The sequence below is a fragment of the Spea bombifrons genome, chromosome 7 (assembly GCF_027358695.1).
Source record: "Spea bombifrons isolate aSpeBom1 chromosome 7, aSpeBom1.2.pri, whole genome shotgun sequence".
NCBI classification, from domain to species: Eukaryota; Metazoa; Chordata; class Amphibia; order Anura; family Pelobatidae; genus Spea; species Spea bombifrons.
In genome coordinates this window covers 3,239,378-3,267,370 of record NC_071093.1, presented here as the reverse complement: position 1 = coordinate 3,267,370, position 27,993 = coordinate 3,239,378, and the positions used below count along the sequence as shown (strand labels likewise).

Here is a 27,993-nt window from a genome sequence, read left to right as displayed (position 1 = left end):
CCCGGTACTGACTCTGCGCGGACTTACCCAAGACCTCCCGGCACTGACTCTGCCCCGGACTCCGGGCACTCATCCCTACCACCGGGACTCGCTCTGTCCAGCAAGCTGACACCGGGATCCCAGGCACTCCAGGCACCTGCTTCCCGGACACACCGGCCGTTCCTTCAAGGACTTAACACCCAGATCCCCGGGTTCGCAGGCTCAGCTACCCAGCACCCAGAGCATAGACCGGAGTGCCCCGGTTCCCCGTGGCCGTGGGGTTGGTGGTGTCGGGCGGCGGATGGAGCTCCCGTGATCCGCACCCCACGGAGCCCCGGCCGCCCCATGCAGCTGACCCCGCTCGTACTGCTCTGCGGCGCTGCGCTGCTCCTGCTTCCGGCGGTGCGGGGCTGCGGGCCGGGCAGGGTGGTTGGCAGGCGGCGCAGACCGGCCAAGCTCAGCCCGCTCTCCTACAAGCAGTTCAGCCCCAATGTGCCCGAGAAGACCCTGGGAGCCAGCGGCAGGTACGAGGGCAAGATCGCCAAGAACTCGGAGAGGTACAAGGAGCTCACCCCCAACTACAACCCGGACATCATCTTCAAGGACGAGGAGAACACCGGGGCCGACCGGCTCATGACACAGGTGAGAGGGGCACCGGGGCAGGGAGTCTGGGCGAGGGGACACAGGTGAGAGGGGCACCGGGGCAGGGAGTCTGGGCGAGGGGACACAGGTGAGAGGGGCACCGGGGCAGGGAGACTGGGCGATGGGGTACAGGTGAGAGGGGCACCGGGCAGGGAGACTGGGCGAGGGGGTACAGGTGAGAGGGGCACTGGGCAGGGAGACTGGGCGAGGGGGTACAGGTGAGAGGGGCACCGGGGCAGGGAGACTGGGCGAGGGGGTACAGGTGAGATCATGGTAGGGTGAAATTGCCATTAGAGACAGCTCACGACTCCGTACTCGGGCAATTATGTCAGATCCACGATGAGGGGTTAGAACCGCAGGGGGCTCCTGACAGGTGGGACACACAGGACAGGGGTCGGCTCATTTTACCCTGTCTAGGGGCAGTACAAAGCTTAAAGGTGTAAGAAGATCATTAGATACCCCCTTGAAATGCCCACTTTGTATAGAAGGGGGCAGTGGGGGGGGGGTCTCATCCTAGAAGATAGTCAGTTCTTGGTACTGAGAGGGTTAACCTGTTAAAACTTGTGCAATGTCACCTAAACATGAAGGCTTAATGGTTTAAAGTGGTCTTTTCTACATCCATGCACAAACTAAGCTACAGCTCCTATGACTCCCAGCCAGCCAGGTGATGGGAAATCTGTTTTCTGAGGTTTCTTTCAGCAGGTGTGTAAATATTATCAGGTGACCGTTCAGGACCTCAAGAAATGTATCTTATTTTCTCCCAATAAACCCCCTTTATCTGCCATTAGCCGCCATTACTGTCAGTCATGTGATATTTTGGCTGGCTCAAACACCACACTGAGCTGATGCTTTATGGCAATGCTAATGAAGTCTGTTCCTCCATAGACTTTCATTAGACAGAGAGTCCAAATGGTGATTAAGACTGAGCCATTCCATTGTTTCCTCACAGGCAGTATGATAAGGAGTTGGGTTGTTTGTCTAGTAGACAGAACTCATACAAATGGTTAATATGCAGCTGCCTGAACATATTATATTATGGGATGAAAAATACAACTCGGGTAACCCCCCCCCCAGCAGAATATTTAAGAAAACATTTTTTTATCGAATACTAGGAATCAAACATTTGGTAGCCATTCTCAGGCGATTCTAATTCTAAGTGTAGTCCACAAAGATTGTTAGCTCCGCAGAGGGGAGAGTCCGGGGAGGAAGAATCGTTCTTTTCTGATTCAGGAAGCTGCTTCCAAGTTAAAGAACTGAAAGCAGAGCCGTGAAGGGTGAGGACTGGAAAGTTAAGGCTGAGCAGATCCGACACGATCGCCGGCTCACCCCGGGGGCAGGAGATGACGCCAAGGGAAGGGGCATATAGGATGCTGGCTTCATGGGGTACGAACTGGGGGTACTTAAATCTCTGATGCCCTCATCCTTCTCTCATGCCCCTCTCTCCTCCCCTGATTCCTCTCTCTCCTCCCCTGATGCCCCTCTTATCTAGGAGGTCAGAATGTTTGCTGGGTATGAGGGGATCGCAGGGTTCTACAGCCCTAAAAGCCCCGATAATGTGTATAGAAACAGCAAGAAACGGCTTTATAAATTAAACGAGGTAAATAAAAATAAAACCCCATTCTTCTTCTTCTAAATACCCCCCTCAGTTACACAAATACCCCACAATACAGCACATAGTCTCCCCACAAAACCCCACTACAGCCCCGCCTCTAAGATATTATAAGCAGTTATTGAGACCAATGTGCTTTGATCTACACATCCTCTCCCCTATACAGTAACGGCACCTATAAAACCACGGATGAAATATAGGCGTCTGAGCCTTACCGGGTCGCTGTAACGGAAGCAGCCGGCAGTCGATTGGAAATGGACTCGGGGGATCTGATTGATACAGAGCAGTGATGAAGCTAATTGTTAAATGTGGGGGAAACAATGGTTTCCATGGTGATTGAGCCAGAATGGCTCCTTATAAATAAAGCCCGGCGCTTTTTACTTTATACACAATTTTTTTAATAAATACATTTGTATTTAATTGTTATTTTTGTTTGCGTGCTGCGTGATATACATAGAGATTTATAGAGGAATCTAAAATAATGCAGCGCTGGTTTATAAGATATATATATATATATAGCGTGGCGAAGACACTGTAGTTGCAGGTCCAGCATTAACCATTAACACACCGGCCGCCTCTATGCCGTAGCCGTGCCGTCCTAGGTCCTAGCTCCTTGCGCTTGTTGATGATTATGGGGCATCCAGCAAGAAAGGTAATCAGAATATAATAAGTGGGAGAAAAGAGAGGCAGAGGGACCCTGGATTGTAAGCTTCTGAGCCGAGGCCTCTTTGTCTAATGTATAGGTTTGTCTTAGTCTGTCGGTTGTAGTTTTGTTGGACCCTTTGAATGTAGGGACTGTGAGAAGCGCTGCAGGAATTGTTGGCGCTATAGAAATATAATATAATAAAGAGGCGAGTGTCTCTGCGTCGGAGCTGCAGGATCGTGGGGTCATACTATGAGTCGAGTACTTGAGAAGTTCCCAAATGGCCAAGAATCCCGCGGCACTCCTGCTCTGTCCGGACACGACTCCCCGTTTGATTTTGCTCTGAAGTTGACGTCGGGAGGAACTGAATGAGAAGCAGCTTTTAAAACTTGGAGGGGACCCAGTGAGTTCAGCTGGGTGAACGGGGAGGATTTTAGTTCAAGTGAATTCTGCTCTATAACTCCCATCACCCTCAGGCTGCATGCGGAAGTTTTTTTTAAATACCCTCAAACCTTTCAGGTTTTCGCATATCTAGAACCATAGAACCAGTTGATAATATTAATGTCTAATATGCTAATCGCCTACCAAACTGGCAACCACAAGGCGGCCGCCGGCACTTTAAGGCCAATGGCCGAGGTGTCAAAAGTCACCAAAGCACCACTTTTTTCTTTTCCTAAGCTTACCAGGTGACTTAAGGGTTTAGGATTTTCTGGATAAACTGCTTTATATCCTTGTGGCCCCTACAGCCAGGTACAGGTAGAGAATTTGCATAGATCGTTTTATTGCAGTAGATCAGCGACGAGCTCTCCGGAACGTCGCTTCCTTCTACACGATGTTGGAATTTTGTCATAAAATGATTTTAAGAAGGGAGAGAAGAATCTCGGAAAGGTCAGGCTCGATACGTTTGTTGGCTTCCGCTTTCCACCTGTGTTAGCCAAAGGCCAGCTGGGTGAAGTACGGGCTTTCTGAGGAGACCTTAGTGGAAACTCAAGCTTAGATGCTGAGGCTGACCTTAAAGGGAGCAGAAGTCAACTCTGGGAGCTGTAGTCCCACCTAAGACCAAGACCAAGGTCCACAGAGACCACGCTTGACTTTAGGTTTAGAAATCAAGGCTCCTGCTCAGCCCTACAGACCAGAGCTCCTTCTCCTGCTTCCGGAGGTTGTTCCTCCAATTCACGTTCATAAACAATATGGGCTCCGGTGAACGGGGCGCCGGGTCTTAAGGGTGTTGAGCGCTGGTAACATCTTCTGTAATTATTTATTGCCGAGCGTATGCAGGTCCCAACATTCTGTGTCCCGCGCCTGATCCTGTCCTCCTTATTCACGAACTTAAATCAGACTCTGAACGTGCATCGCGATAAATTCACTGCAATATACGTTTGGGGTCACATTTTATCCAATAAATGGATCAGAATGGAACATGAAATGGATGAGAAATCCAGCGCAGACGGGGTTAATGTTGTAAATGATTGTTGTAGCTGGAAACGGCTGATTTCAAAGGAATCTCTTCATAGACATACAGAGGCCCTTTATCACTCCCATCATTCCTGTGTTCCAATGGCCCTTTATCACTCCCATCACTCCTGTGCTCCAATGGCCCTTTATCACTCCCATCACTCCTGTGTTCCAATGGCTCTTTATCACTCCCATCACTCCTGTGTTCCAATGGCCCTTTATCACTCCCATCACTCCTGTGTTCCAATGGCCTTTTATCACTCCCATCACTCCTGTGTTCCAATGGCCCTTTATCACTCCCATCACTCCTGTGTTCCAATGGCCCTTTATCACTCCCATCACTCCTGGGTTCCAATGGCACGTTGTGTTCGCTGATCCAAGTTTAAGTTTTAAAGGCTAATTGATGGTTAGAAACCCTTTTTGTAATTATGTTACAGACAGAAATGTCCTCGTTTTCCATGAAAACAGCTGAGTGACCCCAAACTTTTGAACGGTGGTATATATCATGATATACAATGTGTTTGGGATATCGGTGATAATAATAATCGAACTCCATCACAGCGCTGATACATCCAGAATACAGATATTAGAAGCCGATGATAAATAATTGAAGTTGTGCTTTTTTGAGAATACATTTTTCTTGAGTTTTGTTGCCGTTCAGACCGTGGGGAGCGGCTGTTCCCTGCGTGTCGCTCTGTAGCGAGGTGTGTATGTTTTGGAGGGGGCTCAGATGCTGTTATACGGAGAGAGTTATGTGAAATATGCATCGGACGCTTGGTAAAATCCAAAGGAACGGTCCTGCAGATTTTTCATCATTAACTCTTACATAGCTGGGCGCGCGGTGCTGTTCCCCGGTTTGGTACTCAAATGGTTAAAGCGCAAGACCCCCGTATTGCATTAGTTCTCAGCAGCGTACCCCATCGTCCGCTGTGGCCGATATTACATCCGCACCCAAGTCGCGGTGGCCGCCTTTTTACAAAAATAAGCTATTTAAAGTAATTGGGATGAAATATCTGGAAGTTAATTTGTAATTCAAGGTCATCCGTAATACATACAAAGCAAACAGAACACGGCTGATTCACGCCGCGGCCGTCAGGGCTGTAGAGGAAGCCTCGGGTTGCCGGGGGTCATTCAGAAACAACAAGGAATGTTTAGATGTTGCATATATAATAAACGTACAGAGGAGGCAGGAGGCCTGACGGACAGTGTGGTAGAGACGCGTCCACACCACCCAGCAGAGGAGCTTTTGTGCGCCTTCTGGGGTATATTAAAAAGAAAATCATTAGCCTAATGCTATGTATATGTATATGTATATAGTCATAACCCCCAGCACTGTATACAGTAATATCCCCCCCCAGTGCTGTATACAGTAATAACCCCCAGCGCTGTATACAATAATATAACCCCCCAGCGCTGTATACAGTAATATCCCCCCCCCAGTGCTGTATACAGTAATAACCCCCAGCGCTGTATACAGTAATATAACCCCCAGCGCTGTATACAGTAATATCCCCCCAGCACTGTATACAGTAATATAACCCCCCCAGTGCTGTATACAGTAATAATCCCCAGCGCTGTATACAGTAATATAACCCCCCAGTGCTGTATACAGTAATATAACCCCCCAGCGCTGTATACAGTAATATAACCCCCAGCACTGTATACAGTAATATAACCCCCAGCTCTGTATACAGTAATATAACCCCCAGCTCTGTATACAGTAATATAATCCCCAGCGCTGTATACAGTAATATAACCCCCCAGCGCTGTATACAGTAATATAACCCCCAGCGCTGTATACAGTAATATAACCCCCAGCGCTGTATACAGTAATATAACCCCCAGTGCTTTATACAGTAATATAACCCCCAGCGCTGTATACAGTAATATAACCCCCCAGCGCTGTATACAGTAATATAACCCCCAGCGCTGTATACAGTAATATAACCCCCAGTGCTTTATACAGTAATATAACCCCCAGCGCTGTATACAGTAATATAACCCCCAGCGCTGTATACAGTAATATAATCCCCAGCGCTGTATACAGTAATATAACCCCCCAGCGCTGTATACAGTAATATAACCCCCAGCGCTGTATACAGTAATATAACCCCCAGCGCTGTATACAGTAATATAACCCCCAGCGCTGTATACAGTAATATAACCCCCAGTGCTTTATACAGTAATATAACCCCCAGCGCTGTATACAGTAATATAACCCCCCAGCGCTGTATACAGTAATATAACCCCCAGCGCTGTATACAGTAATATAACCCCCAGCGCTGTATACAGTAATATAACCCCCAGTGCTTTATACAGTAATATAACCCCCAGCGCTGTATACAGTAATTTAACCCCCCAGCACTGTATACAGTAATATCCCCCCCCCAGTGCTGTATACAGTAATATAACCCCCAGCGCTGTATACAGTAATATAACCCCCCAGCACTGTATACAGTAATATCCCCCCCCCAGTGCTGTATACAGTAATAACCCCCAACGCTGTATACAGTAATTTCGGTCAGTTTGTCCTGATGAACTCCCTTTTCTGCAGACCTGGAGCCGCCGTTGCTGTCAGTCATGTGATATTTTGGGTGACTTTCCCGGCTCAAACACCACACTGAGCCGATGCTTTATGGCGATGCTAATGAAGTCCGTTTCTCAATAGACTGTCATTAATCAGGGGAGTCCAGCTGGGTGGTGAAGACTGAGCCATTCTATTGTCTCCCACAGGCAGTATGATGAGGAGTCGGGGTATTTAGTAGATCGGGGATCAGATAACAGAGCGAGAATCATACAAACGGCTGATATGCAGCTGCCTGAAAACATTACATTATGGGGCAAAAACTACAACTGGGTTTAGAACGAAATCAGAGAGATATTGTTGGAAAATTACTATTAAGGAGCGTCACATGTAATTTTTTAATACTGTGTGAGTTAGAACTCTCCGTCGCTTTCATTTCCTGCTATTTGGAAAATTCCCCAAATTCTCACTAATGCCCCACTTTTATTAGCAGCATCTTCCTGCAGACTTTCTGCGCCCGGCCCCCCGACTCACACGTACGCCCATATTTATAGAAACACGAAGTTACATAAAGTACGTATTTCAAGTGCTTAATGCCTCTAACTCAAGTACCTTGAAAATCCTCAGCGTTATTTGGCATAAATCAAAGAATAAATTAAATAAAAACTTGGTACTTTGTGCCAATCTGTCTCTTTTTCCAACAAGCAGCCTGATTATGCCAGATACCAGCGCGCAGGCATAACAACGTATAACAATAATTATATAATATTATACAATGATAATAATAATAATAATAATATAATAATATAATATTATCCAATGATAATAATAAATATAATAATAAAAATAATAATATAATATTATACAATAATAATAATAAATATAATAATAAAAATAATAATATAATATTATACAATGATAATAAAAATAATAATAATAATAATAATAATAATAATAGATATAATAATAAATAATATAATATTATACAATGATAATAATAATAATAATAATAATAGATACAATGTGACAGTAAATGTATCCAGCACAGCATGCAGGTGAATGGATTCTGATGCTTAGCGTGTTCTGTGTTCTAAAAACAATCAATCACATAAAAAAGACTATTTTCTATATAATAATGTTTCTTAAAGTGGGTGTTGAGTCTAAAAGGTAAATATGGTGCAAATATTAAAGTGATCTGATCACCATAGCAACCCATGAACATCCTAGTGCTTTGGTGATAAGACCAGTTTCCAAACATTGCACCAACGCCCAATTCTTTTGGGGGGCTTTAATGTGGCCCGTTTTGGTGTGGGGGGGTTCTAACCTGCTGCTGATTGGGCCGTGCCATAGGTTCAACAAGCATTTAACCCTTCAACTGTCAGAGTGTTACCCCCCCCTTGCTAGCAATCAGAGAGGGCTCAAAAATGTTACACCGTTTTAAACCTGCAAAACACTCCATTTTTTTACGCCCCAAAAGGTATATTTCCTGATTTTTTTGTTTTGTTGAAATACCAGAAAAAAGCAAATCCTCAGTGAAAAGTTGTCAATAAACTTTTATTGTTGTGCGCCTGGTTCCGGGTCATCGGGAACGAAACCACCCAGATTGACTTTTAATGCATGACTTCATAGAACATGCGGCTGCCTCCTGCACGCGGACGGCAAATTCCAGCACCTCTGTTAATACAGCAGCTACTTAATACTGGCAGAGGGTGATGAGAGTCATACTCCAAAGTCTATTTGGCTTGCTTGAGGAATCATCTATTGGTGGAAGACATATAGGGACTGTGACTATAGATGATAGATACATAGATAGATAGATATTAGATATATGTATATAGATGCCTGTGTATCGATATCCATTGAATGTTTTACAGATGGCCCCTAAGTTGTTTAAAAATAGAGCGATCCTCATAGTGTGTTATTTAATCCGATTATTTTAATTACGTTACATTTATTTATATAGCGCCAGCAGATTCCGTAGCGCTGTTTTTATAGAAGACATTGAACTTAATTAACAAAAACAATTTAAGATAACTCACGTTAACTGCGACAGAAGGAGAACAGGGACCTGCTCTTAGGAGCTTACAATCTACTGGAAGAACAGATGCAAAGCCCATGTTACATTGGTTGCTACATTGTAACATTCAACGCTTTATGATGTTTTGATTTGTTTAACACAAGCGCTGCTTGGCTACGTAATCTTATTTTATAGCTGGCCTTCCCGTCGCAGGTAAAGGTTAAAGTTCAGCAGGTAGGAGCTGCCCAGGAAAATCCCATATTACCCACCGCACAGGGGACGCAGACGGCTGTAAACGGTTACTGGTACGAAAGTTTATCCCAAATGAGGAGATATGTCAGAAGAAGAGGCCGTAACAAAACAAAAGTTTATTTTATGGAGAGGGTGGTAGATCAGTGGAATAGCCTCCCAGCAGAAGAGGTAGATTTTAATACAGTGAGGGAATTTAAACATGCATGGGATAGACATACGGCTCCTGAATCTAAGACGAGACCAACGACTGACTAAGGTTTGAATCTTAACAGCAGATAAAGCGGGCCAATTAGACTGGGGGCCGAATGGGGCCGATCTGCTGGCAAAAGCTATGTTTCTATAATGGATATGCTACATGCTCACATGAGCTCCAGTGATATAATCCTTTCCACCACATTACTTTTGAGATCTTTTGGGCCAAAGTAAGAGATTTTTGTAAATAAACTCAATAGAATGTCAGGGAGGATTCTCTAACGCCGGCACGTGGTGGTCTCGGGGGTCCAGCCTAGGTCAGCATCCAAAATAAATCCAGCTCCGGATTTCAATTTCATCATTAGGGCTCACCATTCTGCAGGTACTGTAAGGGTTAATAATGTATAGCTGGCCCTTTGGGTTTTCCCTGAAAAACAGAACATTTTCAAACCCGTGTTTTGGAACAAGAAACGTAGCGTGGAAAACATCTTATTTACATGAAATTAATCATTAACTAAGAAAAAAAAAGCTAACATTTAGAAGCCCGGAAAGTTATTTAGAAATCATAAATTTTTAACAATAAAACCGAATCTGGCAAAAAAACCGCGGCATAAAACCGCGCGAGAACCGCGTTTACCGCCTCGGCTGTACGTTGCTGCGCGGGATTCACTCATTATTCCCGTGTATTCGGTTTATATCAATGTTTATAAATAAATAATACAAATATTTTCCTGTTTAAACAAAACATTCCGTGGTCCTTCTTCCTTTTAAAACAGTCAGCGACTATCGCGAGTTCCTATTGGCTGGCGGGTGATTTCCTTATTAGGAAATTATAACGTTACAAACCTTAGAATTAGTACAGAAGATTCCATAAACATCATAATAATTACATCATAATAAGTGTGATATCGGGCCATGAGCTCATCGTGCACCCAGGGGCACCCGGGGCACAAGAAACCCAGGTGGATGGGGCCAGATACCTAGGTACATTTTTTTTTTAAATATTGAATCTGCCGGCAGATCGGCCCATTTGGTCCCCATCTAGTCGCTGTTTCTCCTGCTCAAACCTTAATCAGTCGTTGGTCTCATCTTAGATTCAGGAGCCGTATGTCTATCCCATACATGTTTACATTCCCTCACTGTATTAGCCTCTACCACCTCTGCTGGGAGACTCTTCCATGTGTCTATCAGTAAAATAAACCTGACTTTCATTAAAACCAAGCCTCTGACCCTCTAGTTTTATCTGAGAAATCTCCCTGTCTGCCATGCGCAGCTTCATTATAAATATTTGGGAACCGGTTGGGTGCCGGAAAGGCCAGAGCTTCAACGTGCATTAGAATCCATTGTCACTGCAGAACCTCTTGGCTGAGAGTGCTGTCAATCACTGCTTAGTCACGACTTAGTTCTTGGCTCAGTCTTTGGTCCTAATATCTGGGGAGAGGGAGGCTTATGGCAAACGGGATGCTTTAGCATTCAACAGCAAAGACGATCAGCCCATGATGATGGGAGTTGGCATCCTCAGCAGGGTTATGTGGCTAAAGTACCCGCGGAGTCTTCCTTACTGGAGTTTTTCTCGGCAGAAACTCCTCAGCGAGCGAGTTGGACTTTTGAACTTAAATGAAGCATGAACCATGGCGAGGGTTGCGTGGCTCTGGGGTTACTAGGTGGGTCTTTACCTTTAAATATTGAACAAACATCAGGGTTGCATTCCACTCGCCTCAATCACCACTGGGGTGAGAAGGAGGTAGGAGTCATTGCGTTAACCCCTTCTGTGCCAAAGGGTCACTAAAGCCTGAAAACGCGGCTGGTTTCCAGGTGGCGGACCACGTTTCCCGACGATTTAATTAGCAGGACGAGATTGCACAACCTCCTTACAAAGGAAATGATTTATAAAGGAAGGGAAAGAAACGGAACAGGTTAATCGGAGGATTTCAAACGCACGAAAGCAAACATTCAAAAAACACCTTACGACTGATTCTTAAATGCAAATATTATTTGTTTAGTTCGGGGAAAAGTCTTAAAAATATCTTCTCATGAAACCCCCTAATTTTCGGCCAAACTGGATTGAACAAAAAATATAGACCCTAAAATGAAGATGAAATATTGGTGGTGGATTCACTACAACTCCCAAAATCCTCAGGATTTTTTTGTTGGTTTGCTTTGATGTCGTGGATTTCTTTTTCTTTTTTTTTACCGTCTTTATTATTTTGGGTTTTTTTCCCAATAAAATATAGAATGAGTTACGGGGAAGCAAACTTTTCCATTGGTTGGTCAATAAAATCTGGTGGCCGTTTCATCAGCGGCCAAAGCTGCGAATTCCAAAGAAGGATTCCGATGCTTAGAAATGCTAATCAATAATAATAATCTAATTATTTAATGACTTCATGCATTCCGGAGAGAAACATTCAGACCTCCGAGTGAAGCCGCGTACACAAAAAGTATGATTTCTGCCCAGGACTCATTGCTTCTAAACCTTAAAGCTACTCTTGTCTGCGGGGGGGGGGGGCTTTGGGGTGGTAATATGGATGCCCCCTCGACGGGTACAACCGGGGTTCCCTGAAGCCCTAGAACTCCACATCTCCTAAGAGGCTCTTTTCCCAGAGCCGAAAGAGACAGCGTTCTGTCCAAAAAACCCAAAATATACTAGAGTTCTACTTTTTGGAGTGTGCAAGACGGAGACCCCAAGACGCACCCGTAGAGAATGCCATAAATAATGGATAGAATGTAGAAGGAGCCATAGAATGTTGACCCAACTGAGCAGAGAACCTGAAAGCATTTAATTTATAGACGGCTCCGTCCTCGGGGTCTTACTACGTATTGTCCGCGTTGCCACCACTTAGTACCCAAGTCCCTGCCGGAGCGGAGCGCCGGAGTTTGCCTAGGATGCCCGGCCGGCCCTGCCCTTCCCATGGCATTTAATATGTTAAACGACTAATAATTATAGCAGAAGGGCTCTCCGTGCTTGAGATACATTGACGGGACGCCGGGTGGGTTTGCGGCAGCGCTCCGTTATGTTTCCGTTGTAAGCGTCAGCATCAATATCAGAATTTGGTCGGCCGGACGGGGGTAAAACGCTTTGCGAAACGGTTTGGCACCAGAAGTGTTAAATCTGGGGATCCGGCGCACCATTTAGTCGTGCCGTGGCGGGCGAGCCGCTCTCTCGATATCTACCTTCTTATCGTATCCCACAATGCCGTTCTCCCGACAGCTGTGTTTGCCCAGCACTGCTGTACTTTGGCGAATTCTAGATAAGACTGTGTGCAAAGGTAACGTCCAGCGCCTTCTCCTTCGCGTTTCCGCTCGATGTTCTAGATCCTTCCTCCGCGTCTTTAAGTTTTCTGTTTCTTCTCCGGTTTTTATCTCTGCTGATTGCTGCGGAGTCCTCGGTGACTTCTTTTGAACTAAAAATAAAAAAATAAAAACATTTTATCAGGTACTAAAGCCTTATATTGTATGTAACATTTTATTAAAAGAGCTAACAGATTCTATAAATTTATTAAAGTAGGGGAAAGTTACAAAAAAAGTGAGGCATTGAGAAGAAGAATGAGGTTTTTTTTCACCCCGTTTAATGTATAAAGCCGTTCCCTGCTGTTTCTAGACACATTATCGGGGCTTTTAGGGCTGTAGAACCCTGCGATCCCCTCATACCCAGCAAACATTCTGACCTCCTAGAAAAGAGGGGCATCGGGGGAAGAAAGAGAGGAATCAGGGGAGAGGAAAGGGGGACACATGGGAGGAAAGAAGGGTACAGGGGAGGTATGAGGGGGCATCGGGGTGGGGGAAAGGGGAACTGAGGAGGAAAAAGGGTAATCAGGGTAGTGAAGAGTAAAGTATTTTATGAGAAAGTCCCTCGGCTAAATCATGCTGGTATAAAGTTCCATGCCAACTTCATCTCAAAAGTTACTTTCGTAGCGGGGTCCTGTTTTTTAATTTTATTTATTTTGGTTATTTTATTGTATTTGCTACAGACTACGCTGCCCTCGTTTTCTTGTTAAAATTAGCGAGTAAAATGGGATGCCTATGGACTGGTGAATGGTTAAAAAGGAATTTATTGTTACCGGGCCTTAAAGCGTGAAGGATGAGAGGGAATTGTTTTTCTCATCGCCACATTTATGATGTTAAACATGGCGAGATGGGATAAAATATTAATCTGACTCTTTATATTTAGCGACGCAGGCGGCAGCTCTCTGATTGGCTGGCGCCGGCCCAGACTGTGCATCCCAAGGGCCACATAGAAAGTATCCTGTGCTGGATACTAGTATCAGGATTGTTTCAGGACCAACAAGGAGTTAATGGAAAACTAAACTACAGAGGCACCACCTGTCTCTAACAATACCCCACTTAAGGGTTATTAAATGACCCCTTGGGGTGCCAGGCTTTTACCCCATTAATTAACATATCGGATCACAGTTCAGCGCTATCCAAAAATCCCTTTTTTTTAAAAAAAATACCAATGAATCTCAAACAATTGTGAAAATGAAACTAGAATTAATTTTGACTCTAAATTTTGTATTTCATAGAAGCCTCCTTCACTGTGATGAAAATCTAGGAATTTGGAGTCTTTGTTGGGTTTTTAAAGATAAAGGTTTTTTTTGTGTGTTTTGTGGATCGGAACATATTTTTAATCATTCCCCCCCCCCCCTGCAGCGTTGCAAGGACCGGCTGAACTCGTTGGCCATCTCTGTCATGAACCAGTGGCCGGGCGTCAAGCTGCGAGTCACGGAAGGATGGGACGAAGACGGCCATCACTTCGAGGAGTCTTTGCACTATGAAGGCCGCGCTGTGGACATCACCACCTCCGACCGCGATCGCAATAAATACGGCATGCTGGCAAGGCTGGCGGTGGAAGCCGGCTTCGACTGGGTCTTCTATGAGTCCAAAGCCCACATCCACTGCTCTGTGAAGTCAGGTAAGAGCAGTATATTGACTATGCCAATATCCCATGACCCTATGATAGACCTCTTGTTTGTTCTAAAAGTTGCCATCTTGCTCTCTGACCTAAACATAGAGGGCAAAGTGAAATTTGTCTTCTTCTGTACAAATCTGAGACCTGAAGGAACCCACAAAGCCTAGCACAACACTCAGAACACTCAGCCGTAGAGCTTTTGGGGTGTACGCCATGCATGGCCATCAGGTTCTAAATGTCCGAGACAGTAATCGGGTTCTCCTTTCCAGACTGGCCGTTCCTAGCTGGTGGAGCGGGACTCCTCCATGATATCGTGTTACCCGACCCGTGGAGGTCGGCGTCCACGTTCCTAGATTACATCTTCTGAGAGTTACATTTAAAAAGACACTTACACCATAACGTTAAGATCTGTTTGAAAGACCACGTTGACAGCAGATAACATATAATAATATATATAATTAAAAAATTATAATTTATATTTATATCCCAGTCCCGTAATATCGATTATTAAAGAGACTTTCGCTTTGAATGATCATTTATAGGGGTTTGCGTTGATATTTACACCAATTTCCAATCATTTTGTAAGATATATTAAATGTATCTCTTTAAAAGAAAGTAACATTTTCAAAAGTTATTTACAGCTCAGGTATAAATTAACCTCCAAAATATTTTTTTACTGGGTATTCCTCGTATACATCACACCTTTGCACCTTAATTTGCCGCTGTTTAATGAGCCTGTGTTTTAACTTCTAAGACAATTTTTTATTTCTTAAAAATCATTATTTGGGCTATTTCTTGCATATATTTGTGTATATAATCCAAAATGAAGTTGTGTGTTTTTTGTTTGTTTGCTTTTTTTTTTTTTTTTTTTTTACATTTGGTATATATGAATTTTTTATGTTTTTTTTGCACTTGAACCATCTCCTTATATACATCGCTGTTAAAGAATGATTTCGGGGGACAAATCAAACTTTATTTAGCAGAATAACTGGAAAAATCTATATTTTATAAAAAGGCAAAGCTTTTAAAATCACCAATAAAACGAAGGGAAATTGTGAACGGGCGGAAAGATCCCTTACAACGGGAAGCCAACTCCCATTATGCTCACCTAGAATCTGAAACGGAAAGGAGACTGCCTGTCTCTGGCTGAGCACCCTGGGAGTTTGCTGGAATAATGCAGAAATGGTTATTAAGCAAAATTGGGCTGCATTACACATTTTCGGGGTATTTGATCTGATTTATAATTGTATTTTCTGCTCCTCTTTGGGTCTGTATGCGTAAATTTAGTGCGGTTATGGTGTGAGTTACTTGACTGTGTGAAGGATGATGGGGCCCTATTTGAAGCTCTGTTTAGGGCCCTGGAAAGTCTAAGGCGATTTTAGGTGGATGTTGATGTGATTGAGTCGGACCTATTGCTGATGTGATTGAGTCGGACCTATTGCTGATGTGATTGAGTCGGACCTATTGCTGATGTGATTGAGTCGGACCTATTGCTGATATGATTGAGTCGGACCTATTGCTGATGTGATTGAGTCGGACCTATTGCTGATGTGATTGAGTTCGACCTATACATTCTGCTTGTGCTATACATCCTACATTTCTCGCATTGATGTAGAAATCATGATTGCGTTCCTCTGCCGGGCTGAACACGCGGTAAAGCATGATTTTCATGCTTTTAATACTATGGCTTGTTGAATGGACAAGACAAGACAACCTTGTGGTCCTCACACCCCACTGGGGCCTCACATGGACATCGCCGTAGAGTAATGGACCCAAGAGCTGACACACCAGTGTGTTGGGGGACTATGGGAGCAGCACAAAAGCTGTGCTGACAAACTTAGTGGGATTCGTCCCACGGCCATCTAGGGCTGTCCTTTTAGTCCTCGTCTTAGGATGATCCTCACAGGGGTGCTCGGCTGAAGATCGACCCCTTTTTCTTGGTAAGTATGTCTCGTTTTAGAGTTTCACATTATTCTCAGTTAGGCTCGCTGACTGAGAGTGGCTCACGGATTTCTGTCTTTTCTTTCGCCAGACTCCTTCTTCAGCGGGGTTCAGGCGGCCACAACCCAGAACCACGCGTGGAAAGCACCGGTCCACAAGAACCGGCTTGAGAAAGCTGAAGACCCATACTTGGACTGGAGGACCCAGGGGGTGGCAGACACGCAGGGAGAGCGTGGCTTAGACAACTGGAACAACTACATGAGGTGAGTGACATGAAAGTAACTGCCTGTGTGCTGTATCGAGACTCTACACCAGGGCCATAGTATAGTTGGAAATTATATATTAAAAAGAACGTAAAGCAGTTTTAATGCTGTATTGATTGACCTCTATTTTTTAGATGACAAGGTCACTTTAATGCATGTCTTTACCCTAAACTAGATATTTACTATTTGTACTATAAGTAGCACATAATATATATATAAAATATAGATTTAAAAATTGTGAAACCTAAAAACATTGACTTTTTAAATGAAAAAAAATAGTATGATAAATAATAATAAAATACAAATACATTCAGAATTAAAGCAAACGTAGCAAACAGTGTGTTCTGAATGATCGCAGATTATCCAATATTTGATAAGCGAAGTTGCTTTATCTGGATGAAAAGGGAAAAATAAGAATTGTCGAGAACAGTGTGTGAGTTTAGGGGTTTTTTTAATCTGTATTCACACATTACTGAAATGAAAATTATCTAAATTACAAATTAGTGGATGCAAATTGAAGTTGGATACATTTTATTCTTCATTATTTTTGTCTTTCAGGCAACATTGTAACTTATTGTTTTTTACAAAATTAGAAATTAGAAATATTTTGGCAAATACAAATCAAAAAAACTTTTAAATACCAGTAAGACATAAAATGATGTGTTTTATCAGTTGTGTCATTTCAGTGACATCACAACCTGAATCACAGTCAATAATTCTATTATTAATATCTATTAAAGGAACCAAATAGGAAGTGGAGCAGCTGTGTTCCTGAACACAACAAATTTCAATCAGGGGTACTAAGGGTTATTCGGATTTATTGAAAAATGTCAAATTAGGTTAATATAACTGCGTAAATGATGTGTTTGTCCGCTACTTGTTTCAGGGGACCTGGCACAGAAGAGCTGGGGTCCACAGCCTGGAAAACGAAAAATAAGAAGAAGAAAAAGGAAGACAGACAGAAGAATAAGAAAGAATTGAAAGTGAAAGACGGAGAGGAGAAGAAAATGAAGAAAAGGAAAAAAAAGGGCAAAGGGGGTGGTATGAATGACAAGATTATGGGAAAAGAGGAGAGGAGGCAGAGGAAGGCGATGGAAAAACAATTGAATTGAGACCCAGTAGACTGGCTCAGGTTGTAAGGCTTGAAGGCCATGAGAAGGTAGAAAGTACGGGAGGCTGGACCTTCCATGAACAGGGCAGTGGGTTCTGGATCCGACAACGGTAGCAGATGGTATGGCATAGTATTAGGTAATAACTGAATAAGAAGGGAGAGCGTGAAAATTCTGAGACGGTGAAACATTGGAGTGGGTGAAGGATAACGATATAAGAAACCAAATAGGGAGGAATACAACGTTGCGATGTTACTTTGGTTCTTTATTGAGAATCGTCATAACGTTAAGGAAGTCAGTTTAGGTGGACTGAAGGCTACTAATAAATGAGTTTGGGAAAGTGGAAAATAAACCATAATGAGATTTAAAAAAAAAAAAAAAAAAATCAGAAAATGTAACTAAAAATCACACGTTTAAGACAAGTAATTTTGCTCCATGGAATATCACTCAAAATTGGAAAAGAAAAATGTGAAAATTTGAAGCTAACTGGTGCAGCACTCCTCTCCGGTACTCAATGGGTTAAGAGGGGGGAAAAATGTTAAAAACAATGTGATTTTGGAAAGCATTCACATGTCTTTAGTAAGCATTAAAGTCACTGTGAAGTCCGTTTATTAAATTATTGCATTCAGACGGGGACAGTCAACTAGAAGCTCTCAGGCTGTTGGTGAATGAATGAGGATAAAGTTTTACAACAGCAGTAAAGCGTTCAGTTGACTGTCTGGGTATCGGGGTGTCAGCGATCTGCTGTAACAGGACTAGGCAATGTTGGGGGGGGCCCCGTCATCTGTTTTGGACTACAATTCCCATCATTCTTGTACAGCTCAGATTAAGCTGAGGCTCATGGGAGCTGTAGTCCAACCCGATTTGGAGACAGAGCAGACACGCTGCCGAGCGCCAACATCCTGACCGCCGCTGTCCCAGAGACCAAAAAGAGACAGAAAACGCTATTTTTCAAAGATTGTAACAAACAGATGAGCTAATATATTATTGTATGCCAGTGTATATTTGTTGTTTGTTTTTTTTTAAGTATGCGACAGATGTTTGGTTATTTGGTACTATTGCATCGTAAATTGTATATTTTGCTTCTGTAAAATTGTATAATGTATTTAAAATAAACAGATTCAACGGAACTCTTGGCACGTGTGCTGTTTTCTATATTCTAGTTCCCATTTTGTTTGTTTGTTTTTATTTTTTTGTTATTGATTCTTATCGGAGTCCGTTGTTTAACATGTTAATACCTTCATGCATTATTTTGCCATCGGCGTTACAAAATCAGATTTTTTTCCTCTTTTTACTCCTCCCTCTGCCAATCTCTACTGGAAACAGGAAGTGTATTTAAGTACACTTCCTGTACATGCACAGTTTCTCTTTCAAATCAACAGACATTGAGTCGCAGCTCATCATGTTGTTTCCCCAAAGTGCTGTCTTTGTTAAAATACCCGCCCTTCTTCGCCAGACATTGCTATGCATATCCCCTCTTTACCAAGGGCCCCAAATATTTAGAACAATACCCAAAACACTGTTTTCTCCGGGCCCCCCGTGTTAAAGAGATACGGCCCCTCCAACCCTAGGGACCCCTGCAGCAAGCCCCATCATTTTTCAAGGTGGAGATGTGGGTGGAATACAGCAGTGTGGGACTGTGGGGGTCCCAGGCCCCCTCCAGAGGCTTGGCCCCATACAGTTGTACCAGCTGTACCCTCCTGATGGGGGCGTTGCGTTAAATTAGGGAACGGATTGTAATATGGCATTTAAAATGTAGGGTATGTTATGCCATAAATACCCCCTCTATTTATTTTATGTAGTTTTTTTATATAAAATGTTTGATCACAACCATCTCTGTCGGGTGACAACTCCCTGGTGAACAATTCTCACGGATACTTTGTAACTTGTGCAAAGAATTCCGAGGATCAGCTCCATAACTCACGCTATCATTTCCACTGGAGGAACAGGGGTTAACGATGTCAGAGAGCTAAGTGTTTGGACTTTACGGCATATCCGCATTCTTCACAGAATCTGTGGATTTAACCCCATTCTTGCATATCTAGATGTTTCAGCCGTTAATGGTTAATGATTATTCCTGGCGCTGCTTTTCTTGTGCTGGAGTGAGCTGGTCCCGACAGGCGCTATCCTGCCCCGCGCCCCTGCTGAGATCTTAGACGGCAGCCCCGGGTCAAGAAGGCACTTGGTGGCATTGCCCAATTTAAACGTCATTACCGAGTACAGCAGCCGAGCAGTTTTGAAGGTTCTGTCCCATCAACTCTTTCTTTTCTCGAATGTGTAACTAAATGAAGAAACCTTCCCAGAATTAGTTGTTTTTTGTTTTGTTTTTTGACACGGGAACACTAAATCGTCACGTGACACAAAAGCAGGCACTGGTAGGTTGTTGCCATAGCAACTAAAGAAATAACTAAGAAGGTTCTATGTTGTTTTATGTCAGATCTACTGAGGTTTCTTTGGTTAACATACTAGAGGGTGCCGTTAATGTTTTTTTGTTTTTTTTTAACAGAGCATTAGAAAGTTTTACTTTACTGAGAAGGTGGTGGATGAGTGGAACAGCCTCCCAGCAGAAGTGGTAGAGTCTAACAGAGTAAGGGAATTTCATTTAGAGATAGAGGACTGATTAAGGTTTGAGTCTTTACAGCGGGAAGAATGGGCAGACTAGACGGGGGCCAAACGGGCCGGAAAATTCTGATAGAAATCCTGTTTTGGTGATTCTGTAGCGTCCCATTTTTCTCGATCGGACTTTTATGAGTAACCTCCTTGTAGAGGTTGAAATGTAAACGGGGTAAATGATGTAAATGTGTATAAGCGTGCCTCTCGTCAGGCCGCGAGTGGGGAGAATGCACAGGAAGGTACAATCATTACCGCAGCGCTAATTGGGCATTGCCCTGCCTCTGATCACATTGCACAAGGTAGGCAGAGGGGGAGAGGCAGGGGACGGGGAGGTTAGGCAGGGACAGACACTCAAAGAGAGGAAAGAGTGGAGAGGCGGAGGACAAGGTAGCGAAAGAGACGAGGTGAGAGTGGAGGGGAGGGAAGCCGTGAGATGCCAAATTGCTCCCCTCTGCGGTCACAGGCGGCATCTCGAACCCACATCCCCAACCACAGAGAACACACAGCCCAGCCCAGCAAAACAAGACGCGTATTAAAAATAATCGCCGTCAGAACCTCGGAAAAGTTCAAAACGACCCGATCACCTATATTTAAACCAAAAGCAAACAGGGGGTTTGAGGCCGAGAGGTGTGTGTGTCAGAGGGGGGGGGGCGGGGAGGGGGGCCGCTCCTGAAATAATAGCCCTGCTTTCAGAACTCCAGAAACGGAGAGCTCGCAATAAGGAGAAGGTAAAGATGGTACAGCTCAGGGGAGAGCGCACGGCCCGAAATATATATTCCTTGGAAAACTTTACATTTTAACAAAATTATGAAGCGGCTAGAATGGGACTTATTTTAATTAAATACTTTTAGCATTATTAAATGTATTAATTAAACCTAAATAAAGTTGTTTTTTTAGCGTTAATCCGCATAACGTAATGGGAGCTGAGCTGGGCAGCAGCCTGTGGCAGAGACAGCATTATCTCATCAACTTCCTGTCCTGAATCCCCCCTCCCCTCCTTACAAAGGCTGTCTGAACCAATCAGCAGCAATCAGTTATTTAACAAAAGGGCAGCATTTCATTTTTGCCCCTTTACCCACGGATCTCTGCTGCCCTCCCCTTAAATACCCCCTTCAAAACAATTACCCAGATTTAAAAAAAACCACGCAAGCTACAGATTAATTAGTTGTGACGACTCCAAAAAACTTTGATCAATTGAGCATGTGCAGCCTGTAAAGCAAAGAGGAGGACAACAGGAAGTTGATTACAGTATAACTTCCTGTTTGAGCTGACAGCAGGATTCTGGCGCTGTCTGATGACGGGAAACAAAAATTAACTTCTGTTTCCTAGAAAATCAAAATAATAATAATAAAAAAAAAAAGACAATAAATAAAAATCATAATAACGCTTGTGAAAGGTGGGCTTCGGGGCTGGATCTAGTTGGGGTCTCCTTTAAACGACTCCTCTACCTGCTGGGTTGCTGCCACCGCTCTCGCTGGCTCGTCTCCCGGCGCCACAAGCAGCCTCTGCCCAGCACAATATTTGTTAAATGATTTTTGTTTGCGTTGCTGATTTTTCGCTTGTGGATTTTGGGATGAGGGTAGAGTCGGTTCCCGGGACGGATTAATTTGTAAGCGCAGTAAGCCACCCGGGGGGCCGTTTCACTCCGCACACTCACCCTTCCCTTCCTTAAATAGCTCCTGGCTTCATGCGGATTTCTTATTTTTTTTATTATTATTATTTCTTTTTTAGAGACTTGTGGCGAGAAATAAAAACACGGTTATTACGGCGATTTCACCGAGAAGTCGCGTTATAAATAAAAATATCCACCTGGGGATAAAACCATTTATTGGTCTTAAGCTATTTTAACAAATTTGCTACATTTTGATCTTATGTGTTAAGCTTTAGTTTGAAACCCAGAGCGTTCGCGACCAATCGGTTGCCATGATGCGGACTGTATGGATCAAAGGTTTACAAAGCTCATTCCCTATTGGCCCATTGGGCTCGACGGTTATTGGGCACGTGCAAACTGTCCCGACGCCAGGACTGGCCTGAGAGCTCCAGTTTAATTGGGGAAGTTTACGTGCCCTGTGCAAAGCCTGCTGCCTGCCATGTGAGTGAGGCTGCTTTCTGGGGTCCCCCTTACGAAAAAATTACTGCAGTTTTTCTGAAGTAATACTGCAGTTTTTTGGACATGAAAAAACTGCAATACTGCACTTTTACTGCAGTATTACTGCACATTTACTGCAGTTTTACTGCATCCAGCGTCTTCAGAATGCAACTCTCATGACCCTCAGCTTGGCAATCGTAGTCCACAGCACAAGGAGTGCAACAGAGCGCCTCTCCACCGCGATAACTTGAAAATGAAATATCTTGGTGCTCAGAGGCACCATGGCGTGTTGGCTGAGTGTGATGGGAGTTGTAGTCCACAGGAGACAAGATTACGGGGGTAACAGACTCCTCTGTGTGCGTCTGTGTGAGAAGCTTTCATCCTTGGACAGCCGCTCCACCAACCTTTCAGCCGACGTCTCTGCCAAGCAGAACCTGTTATAATTACAGGGTTTATTTATACCGGCGACCTCTTCCTCCCCATGAGCTGAAGGTGCTTATTGTGCCGATCTGTCCCCGCCGGGCTCCTGCGACTCTGCGTACGGACCGCAGTCCCCTCCTGCCGCTGCAAACCTCTTTTATTTCACTATTAACCATCGAGCTCCAAGTGAATCGGATTTTAGGGTTTACCTTCCACACGTTGTGTCCGGCTGGGTGATTAAGACTGAGTCATTCTATTGCTTCCCACAGCCAGTCAGGGTGTTAGTAGATCGGGGCTCAGATAACAGAGCGAAAACTCAAAAATTCAAAATCTAAAAAGATTATATTATCTAACAATTACTTTGTTTTATATTTTTTGGGGGAAAAAAATCTTTTCACTCTGATATTAATAATAACAAGAATTGTTGTAAGTTTTTATTTAGCTGTTCGGATGCTAGTGGTTTATATACTTCCTTCCATCACCCCCTCATGCATCATTATGTTTATTGTACAGAGCTACGCAATATGATGGTGCCATAGAAAACTATAAATAATAATAATAATAGTCCCTCTGCTTGACCTCAACAGAGCCGTGGCCCCCAGGGGTCCTCCGGGCACCCATACGCTGCTGTTTTAGCACCGATGCATTTATTAGACAGACCCATTGGACCGCCTGTGTCCGCGAGAAGAGATACTGAAAACCCAGAATGTTTAGGGGACCTCGAGGACCTGACCCGAGGATGTCCTCTCTAGCGACAGGCAGCGTGGGAGGTGGACTCACGGCTCAGAGCACCATCCGAAAAGTTATATTTAGAGTTTTTTCCAGAGAGCAGAGCTTTGATGTGGTATTTATATTAGAGAGTGGCAGAAAAATACACATTCCAGGAGAAAAAAAAAAATTACCTCTCAATGACTGATACCCTGTAAAACGTATGTATGTAAAACACACGCAATAATAATTTTTTGTGGCTTCTCTACTATTTTATTTCCAGAGCATTCTGCTGCTGCGAAAACCGGTGGCTGCTTTCCCGGAAGTGCCATGGCCACCCTGGAGTCCGGCGAGAAGGTGCCCGTTAAAGACCTGCGCCGGGGATCGAAGGTTCTAGCCATGGATAGCGACGGCCGCACCACCTTCAGTGACTTTGTGACCTTTTTGGACAAGAATTCCCAAGTGGAGAGTTTATTCCAGGTGATCGAGACCGTGGACCCCCCACGAAGACTCTCCCTGACGCCTACTCATCTTATCTTTGTGGCGGACAATTTCACCGTCCCGGCTCGCCAGTTCCAAGCAGTATTTGCTGGCAGCGTGAGACCTGGACAATATATATTAGTGTCGGGAGTGTTGGGTCTCTTGCCGGCAAAAGTAAGCTCGGTAAGGACACAAGTAGACACTGGAGTGTTTGCTCCTCTCACTCAACAGGGGACAATTGTGGTGGATGAAGTGGTGGTTTCATGTTTTGCCCTGGTACAAAAACAGAGGCTAGCACAAATGGTATTTTGGCCCCTCCGAGTATTTTACGGTCTGCAAGGAATTTGGAAGAGCGAGTCGTTCCAGCAGGCCGGCGTTCACTGGTATAGCCAAGCTCTCTACCGCCTGGGAAGGTTCATACTTCGCGAAGAGGAATTCCACCCTCAAGGAATTCTCCAGATGGAAAGCTGAGTCCAAAAGACTGTGGAGACCAAAACGAGACAGAGACGGTCCCCTAAAGCCAAAAAGGGAACGCCAACAATACCGTTCTGGTATAGGGATGGCTGGAAGAGTCTGTGGACTCCAAAGAAGGAGCTAAATTGTAGAAGTAGAGGCTGTTATTACAGGACATGGAAGAGAATCCTCAGTCAAGCAGATAAAACACGTTTTAGGCTCATAATGGAGAGTAGAGGCTCTTCTACACCTGCCATGTCTATAAAATGATAGAAAATAGCCTCCGATATAAAACCCTTAACAGATAGGAGGTGTTTTCATCTTATTTAACTGGGATATCAGACTACCGCAATGGTACCACAATAGCACAACGATACTGTAGCAACCTATGGACCAAACCATACTCGTGTGGGTAACCTCAAGACATCTCACGTGTTCTGTCACTTCTATTGAGTGAGAAACTCAAGGTGTTTCTCTTGTTTCCATGGCTTTTGTACATTCCCATTACAGATTAATGAATAAGATCATGGCCGGGGCCGACAGCCAGGCTTTCAGGTAGTGCGGGCGACCACAAGCTTTGGCCAAAGCCCTGGCATTCTCTACGTTCAGTTGCAAACTCAGACTTTTCTCTGTCTTATTGTTGGCCACGGTTCTCATGATGATTAGCCAGCCAAACTGGAATGGGAGTTGCAGTCCGACACCAGACGGCCCCTGATATAGAGGTTCCATCTTTAGTTTTTGGACCAATGCATGGAAAAGTCTATTAATATTTAGGCTTAGAAAGGTACTTCGCATTGGTAGTGACATCACATGTTATATTCTTAGTGGCCATCTTGTTGGCCATTATACTTAAATTAATGACCCATTGTATTAAAAAAAAAATATTAAAACAGGTGATTTACAATAACTATAGAGTATTAAACCAAACCAAGCTCCGAAACCGTAACCAAATACTTCAAAGAAAGATGCCAAGGAGATCTAACCTAATCCTCCTTCATTTAAGATTCCCCCGGCTATAGTTTGTTCACTGGTACGGTTACAGAAGAAAACTAAACTCGTTGCCACATTTTAAGAGAAAAGTTCTAAAAAGCGATATTTTGTATTACGTTTCAAGGCTGCCACCTACAGAAAAGACACAGAGAATATGTGTTAAAATGTTAAAATGTATCAATTGTTTTTCCGTCCCGAAGAAAAGTCATCGTTCTGTAATTCTTCAGATAATCCGGTACTACAATTCCCACCATCCTGAAATTCGCTCTCAATATCGACTTTGGTTACATAAAACATTCTTTTTTTATCATCACAATTCTGAATTCATTTGATGCGGCCACCGAAACAAAAGCAAAAAGGTGTCGATATTCCAGAAAAAAGAAACTGATGGAATATTTATTACCAGCTGCTGCCAGATTTTGGGGAAATTATGCGGCAAGAACGCAGACTATTACCGATTAGAAATAGTCAGAAAGGGTGGGCTCCATCGCTCAAGTTAGGGACCCACCGGAGTTTTTCAAGATTCTTTGGTCTCTGATTAAAAGCCAAATGACATCAAAATACTATCATAAATCCTAAATTGACCTCAAAATTGCGATCACATTTTTTTTTCTAAAATATTTCAACTTTTTCACTAAATAAAGTAGGTCAAAGAGACAAGCGGGGGAGACATGGAACCCCAAAACATACAACATTGTTGTACCTTTTTAATTGTAGAATAGCAGGTAATCAAAAGAGTCCGGAGTCACCCCAGACCACCTGCTGTTTTTTGGACCAAAGTAGCGGATAATGGGAATTGCAGTTGAACAATTTGCTTCCCAATGGAGCGTTCCATTTACTGGAGGCATACGCTAAATTGCGCACTTCCAGACCACCCAGGGGGCCAACAGAAATATAACCCCCCCAAGGACTTTAAAACAACATTCTGTCCTAAAACTCACCTCCTTCCTTATTTATTATAATATGCAATTGTGTACTATAGATGTATAAATGTTTCTTGTTTATATATATAAAAAATATAAAACAAAAGATATTAATATTATATTTCTGCCAGTACTTACAGAAAGGGGGGTAGAGATTTTTTTTTTTTTAATATGAAAATTATTTAATTGATGGAAAAGCCTCATTCCTGCATATTGCTGAAGGAGATGATAAGAGATTACAGCCTGCAGGGCCTTGCGATCTGTTATGTGCAATGCTCTGCAGATGAGCTGCTAAGGATTCGAGTCTACATTTAAGTACATTTAAGCTCAGGTGTTCCAATAAAATGATGTATTTTACAGCGGTGTGTTCTTCTGTTTACTTTCTGTATGTTGTATACTTTTAACACCATTTCGACATTCACAATGCGGCACAGAAACAAAAAAAAAAGGAAAAAATGCCTTACTGAATGCCAAATGAGCAAAAAGGGACACATTTCCATTAAAAGATGCAGAGATTTACTAAAATATTTTGAGAGACTTTATCACTTTTTGCTACCTATCCCTTAAACTGGTGGTATTTATACCGTGAAAAAAAATATATATAGATATATATAGTTAGATCACATTATAAAAAATAATTACAAGGGATAAAACGGCATTAATTAAAAAATGATATAAATTATTTATCGACTAATCCCAGGTAAATGTGATGTTTGCCCCAGACAGGGGTAATTCCTGTGGCTGGATCCAGTTTAGGAATCCGATGTTAAAGACAAACTTCACTGAACACGCACAGAACTTTTAGGCGCCCGTGCTAAAGCCCGTAACCCTTCGATGCCGACCGCCTGCTTGTTACCGTTGCTTCATTTTCTTTTACTGCATCCAGAAGAGAAAGGTAATTATAGCTGAGTTAATGACTTTCTAAATGAAATACGGAATCTGTTCATACTTCAAAGACTTCTCACCAGTTGACCGTAACCAACGAAGTGTAAAAAGTCTGGGAATATAGAAAAATAGAATTTACCGGCAGATCGGCCCCATTCGGCCCCCATCTAGTCTGCCCGTCCTTGCTGCCGTAAAGACTCAGACCTTGGTCTAGTCTGAGATTCGAGAGCCAAATGCCTGCCCTGAATCTAAGACGAGACCAAAGGCTGATTCTCCCAACATTATTTTTAAACAGTAAAAAAAATGCTTTTCACGGAAATTCAGTGAATCAAAAAAAATTCTCTTTATTAATGCATCTTAAAACAAAAGCATCCAGACTTCACGGCCATTGCATCTCATCCACTTTGGTTCACGACCCTCCAGGTTCTGTTGGAGAAGACCGATAAAGATGTCACTAGAGAAGGACCGGCGGACTATGGAACTTGGGCTTTAAAAGGACCCTACTTTATTATTAGGGACAAATTTCTAAGAAACCAAATCAGATTGCCGAATAAATCAGAAGACGGCATTCTCTAGGTTCCAGTGCTGCTCCGAGGCCAGGTTACCCATTAAGAGACGTAATCGTTCATAGGGCAACGGAACAGGGAAACGGCGTCTGGCTGTCGGCCGCCAACAAAAAGTTCAAAAGTAAACGGATTTTGTATCTTTCCATAGATCCAAAGCTCTGATAGCCGCATTCACCGCGATTTCATTCCCACCATGCACTGCAATAAACCTGCCGTTAAAAGGCAACAAGGTCCTGCGCTTAGGGTCTTGGGGCATATGAATCAAATTTGGAAACAAAACACCTTAAAGCATCTTAATAGAGCCATACGAAATAATTATTATTTTGTTCTTTTT

The 27,993-nt window shown here is 43.4% G+C and overlaps 1 protein-coding gene across 2 annotated transcripts; it reads left to right on the top strand.

Moving 5' to 3' along the window:
* Nucleotides 1-5: 5 nt before the first annotated feature.
* IHH (Indian hedgehog signaling molecule) lies at nucleotides 6-24,737 on the top strand. 2 transcript variants are annotated; one of them, XM_053471079.1, is made up of 4 exons: nucleotides 198-621; nucleotides 13,961-14,222; nucleotides 16,252-16,423; nucleotides 17,310-18,662. In XM_053471079.1, the coding sequence occupies exons 1-4, from the start codon at nucleotides 325-327 to the stop codon at nucleotides 17,533-17,535; spliced, it is 957 nt and encodes a 318-aa protein (XP_053327054.1). In that variant the 5' UTR covers nucleotides 198-324; the 3' UTR covers nucleotides 17,536-18,662. The 2 variants fall into 2 exon arrangements, with proteins under 2 accessions (XP_053327055.1, XP_053327054.1); XM_053471080.1 differs by lacking the exons at nucleotides 16,252-16,423; nucleotides 17,310-18,662 and adding an exon at nucleotides 23,646-24,737 and having other exon boundaries at nucleotides 6-621.
* Nucleotides 24,738-27,993: the final 3,256 nt, after the last annotated feature.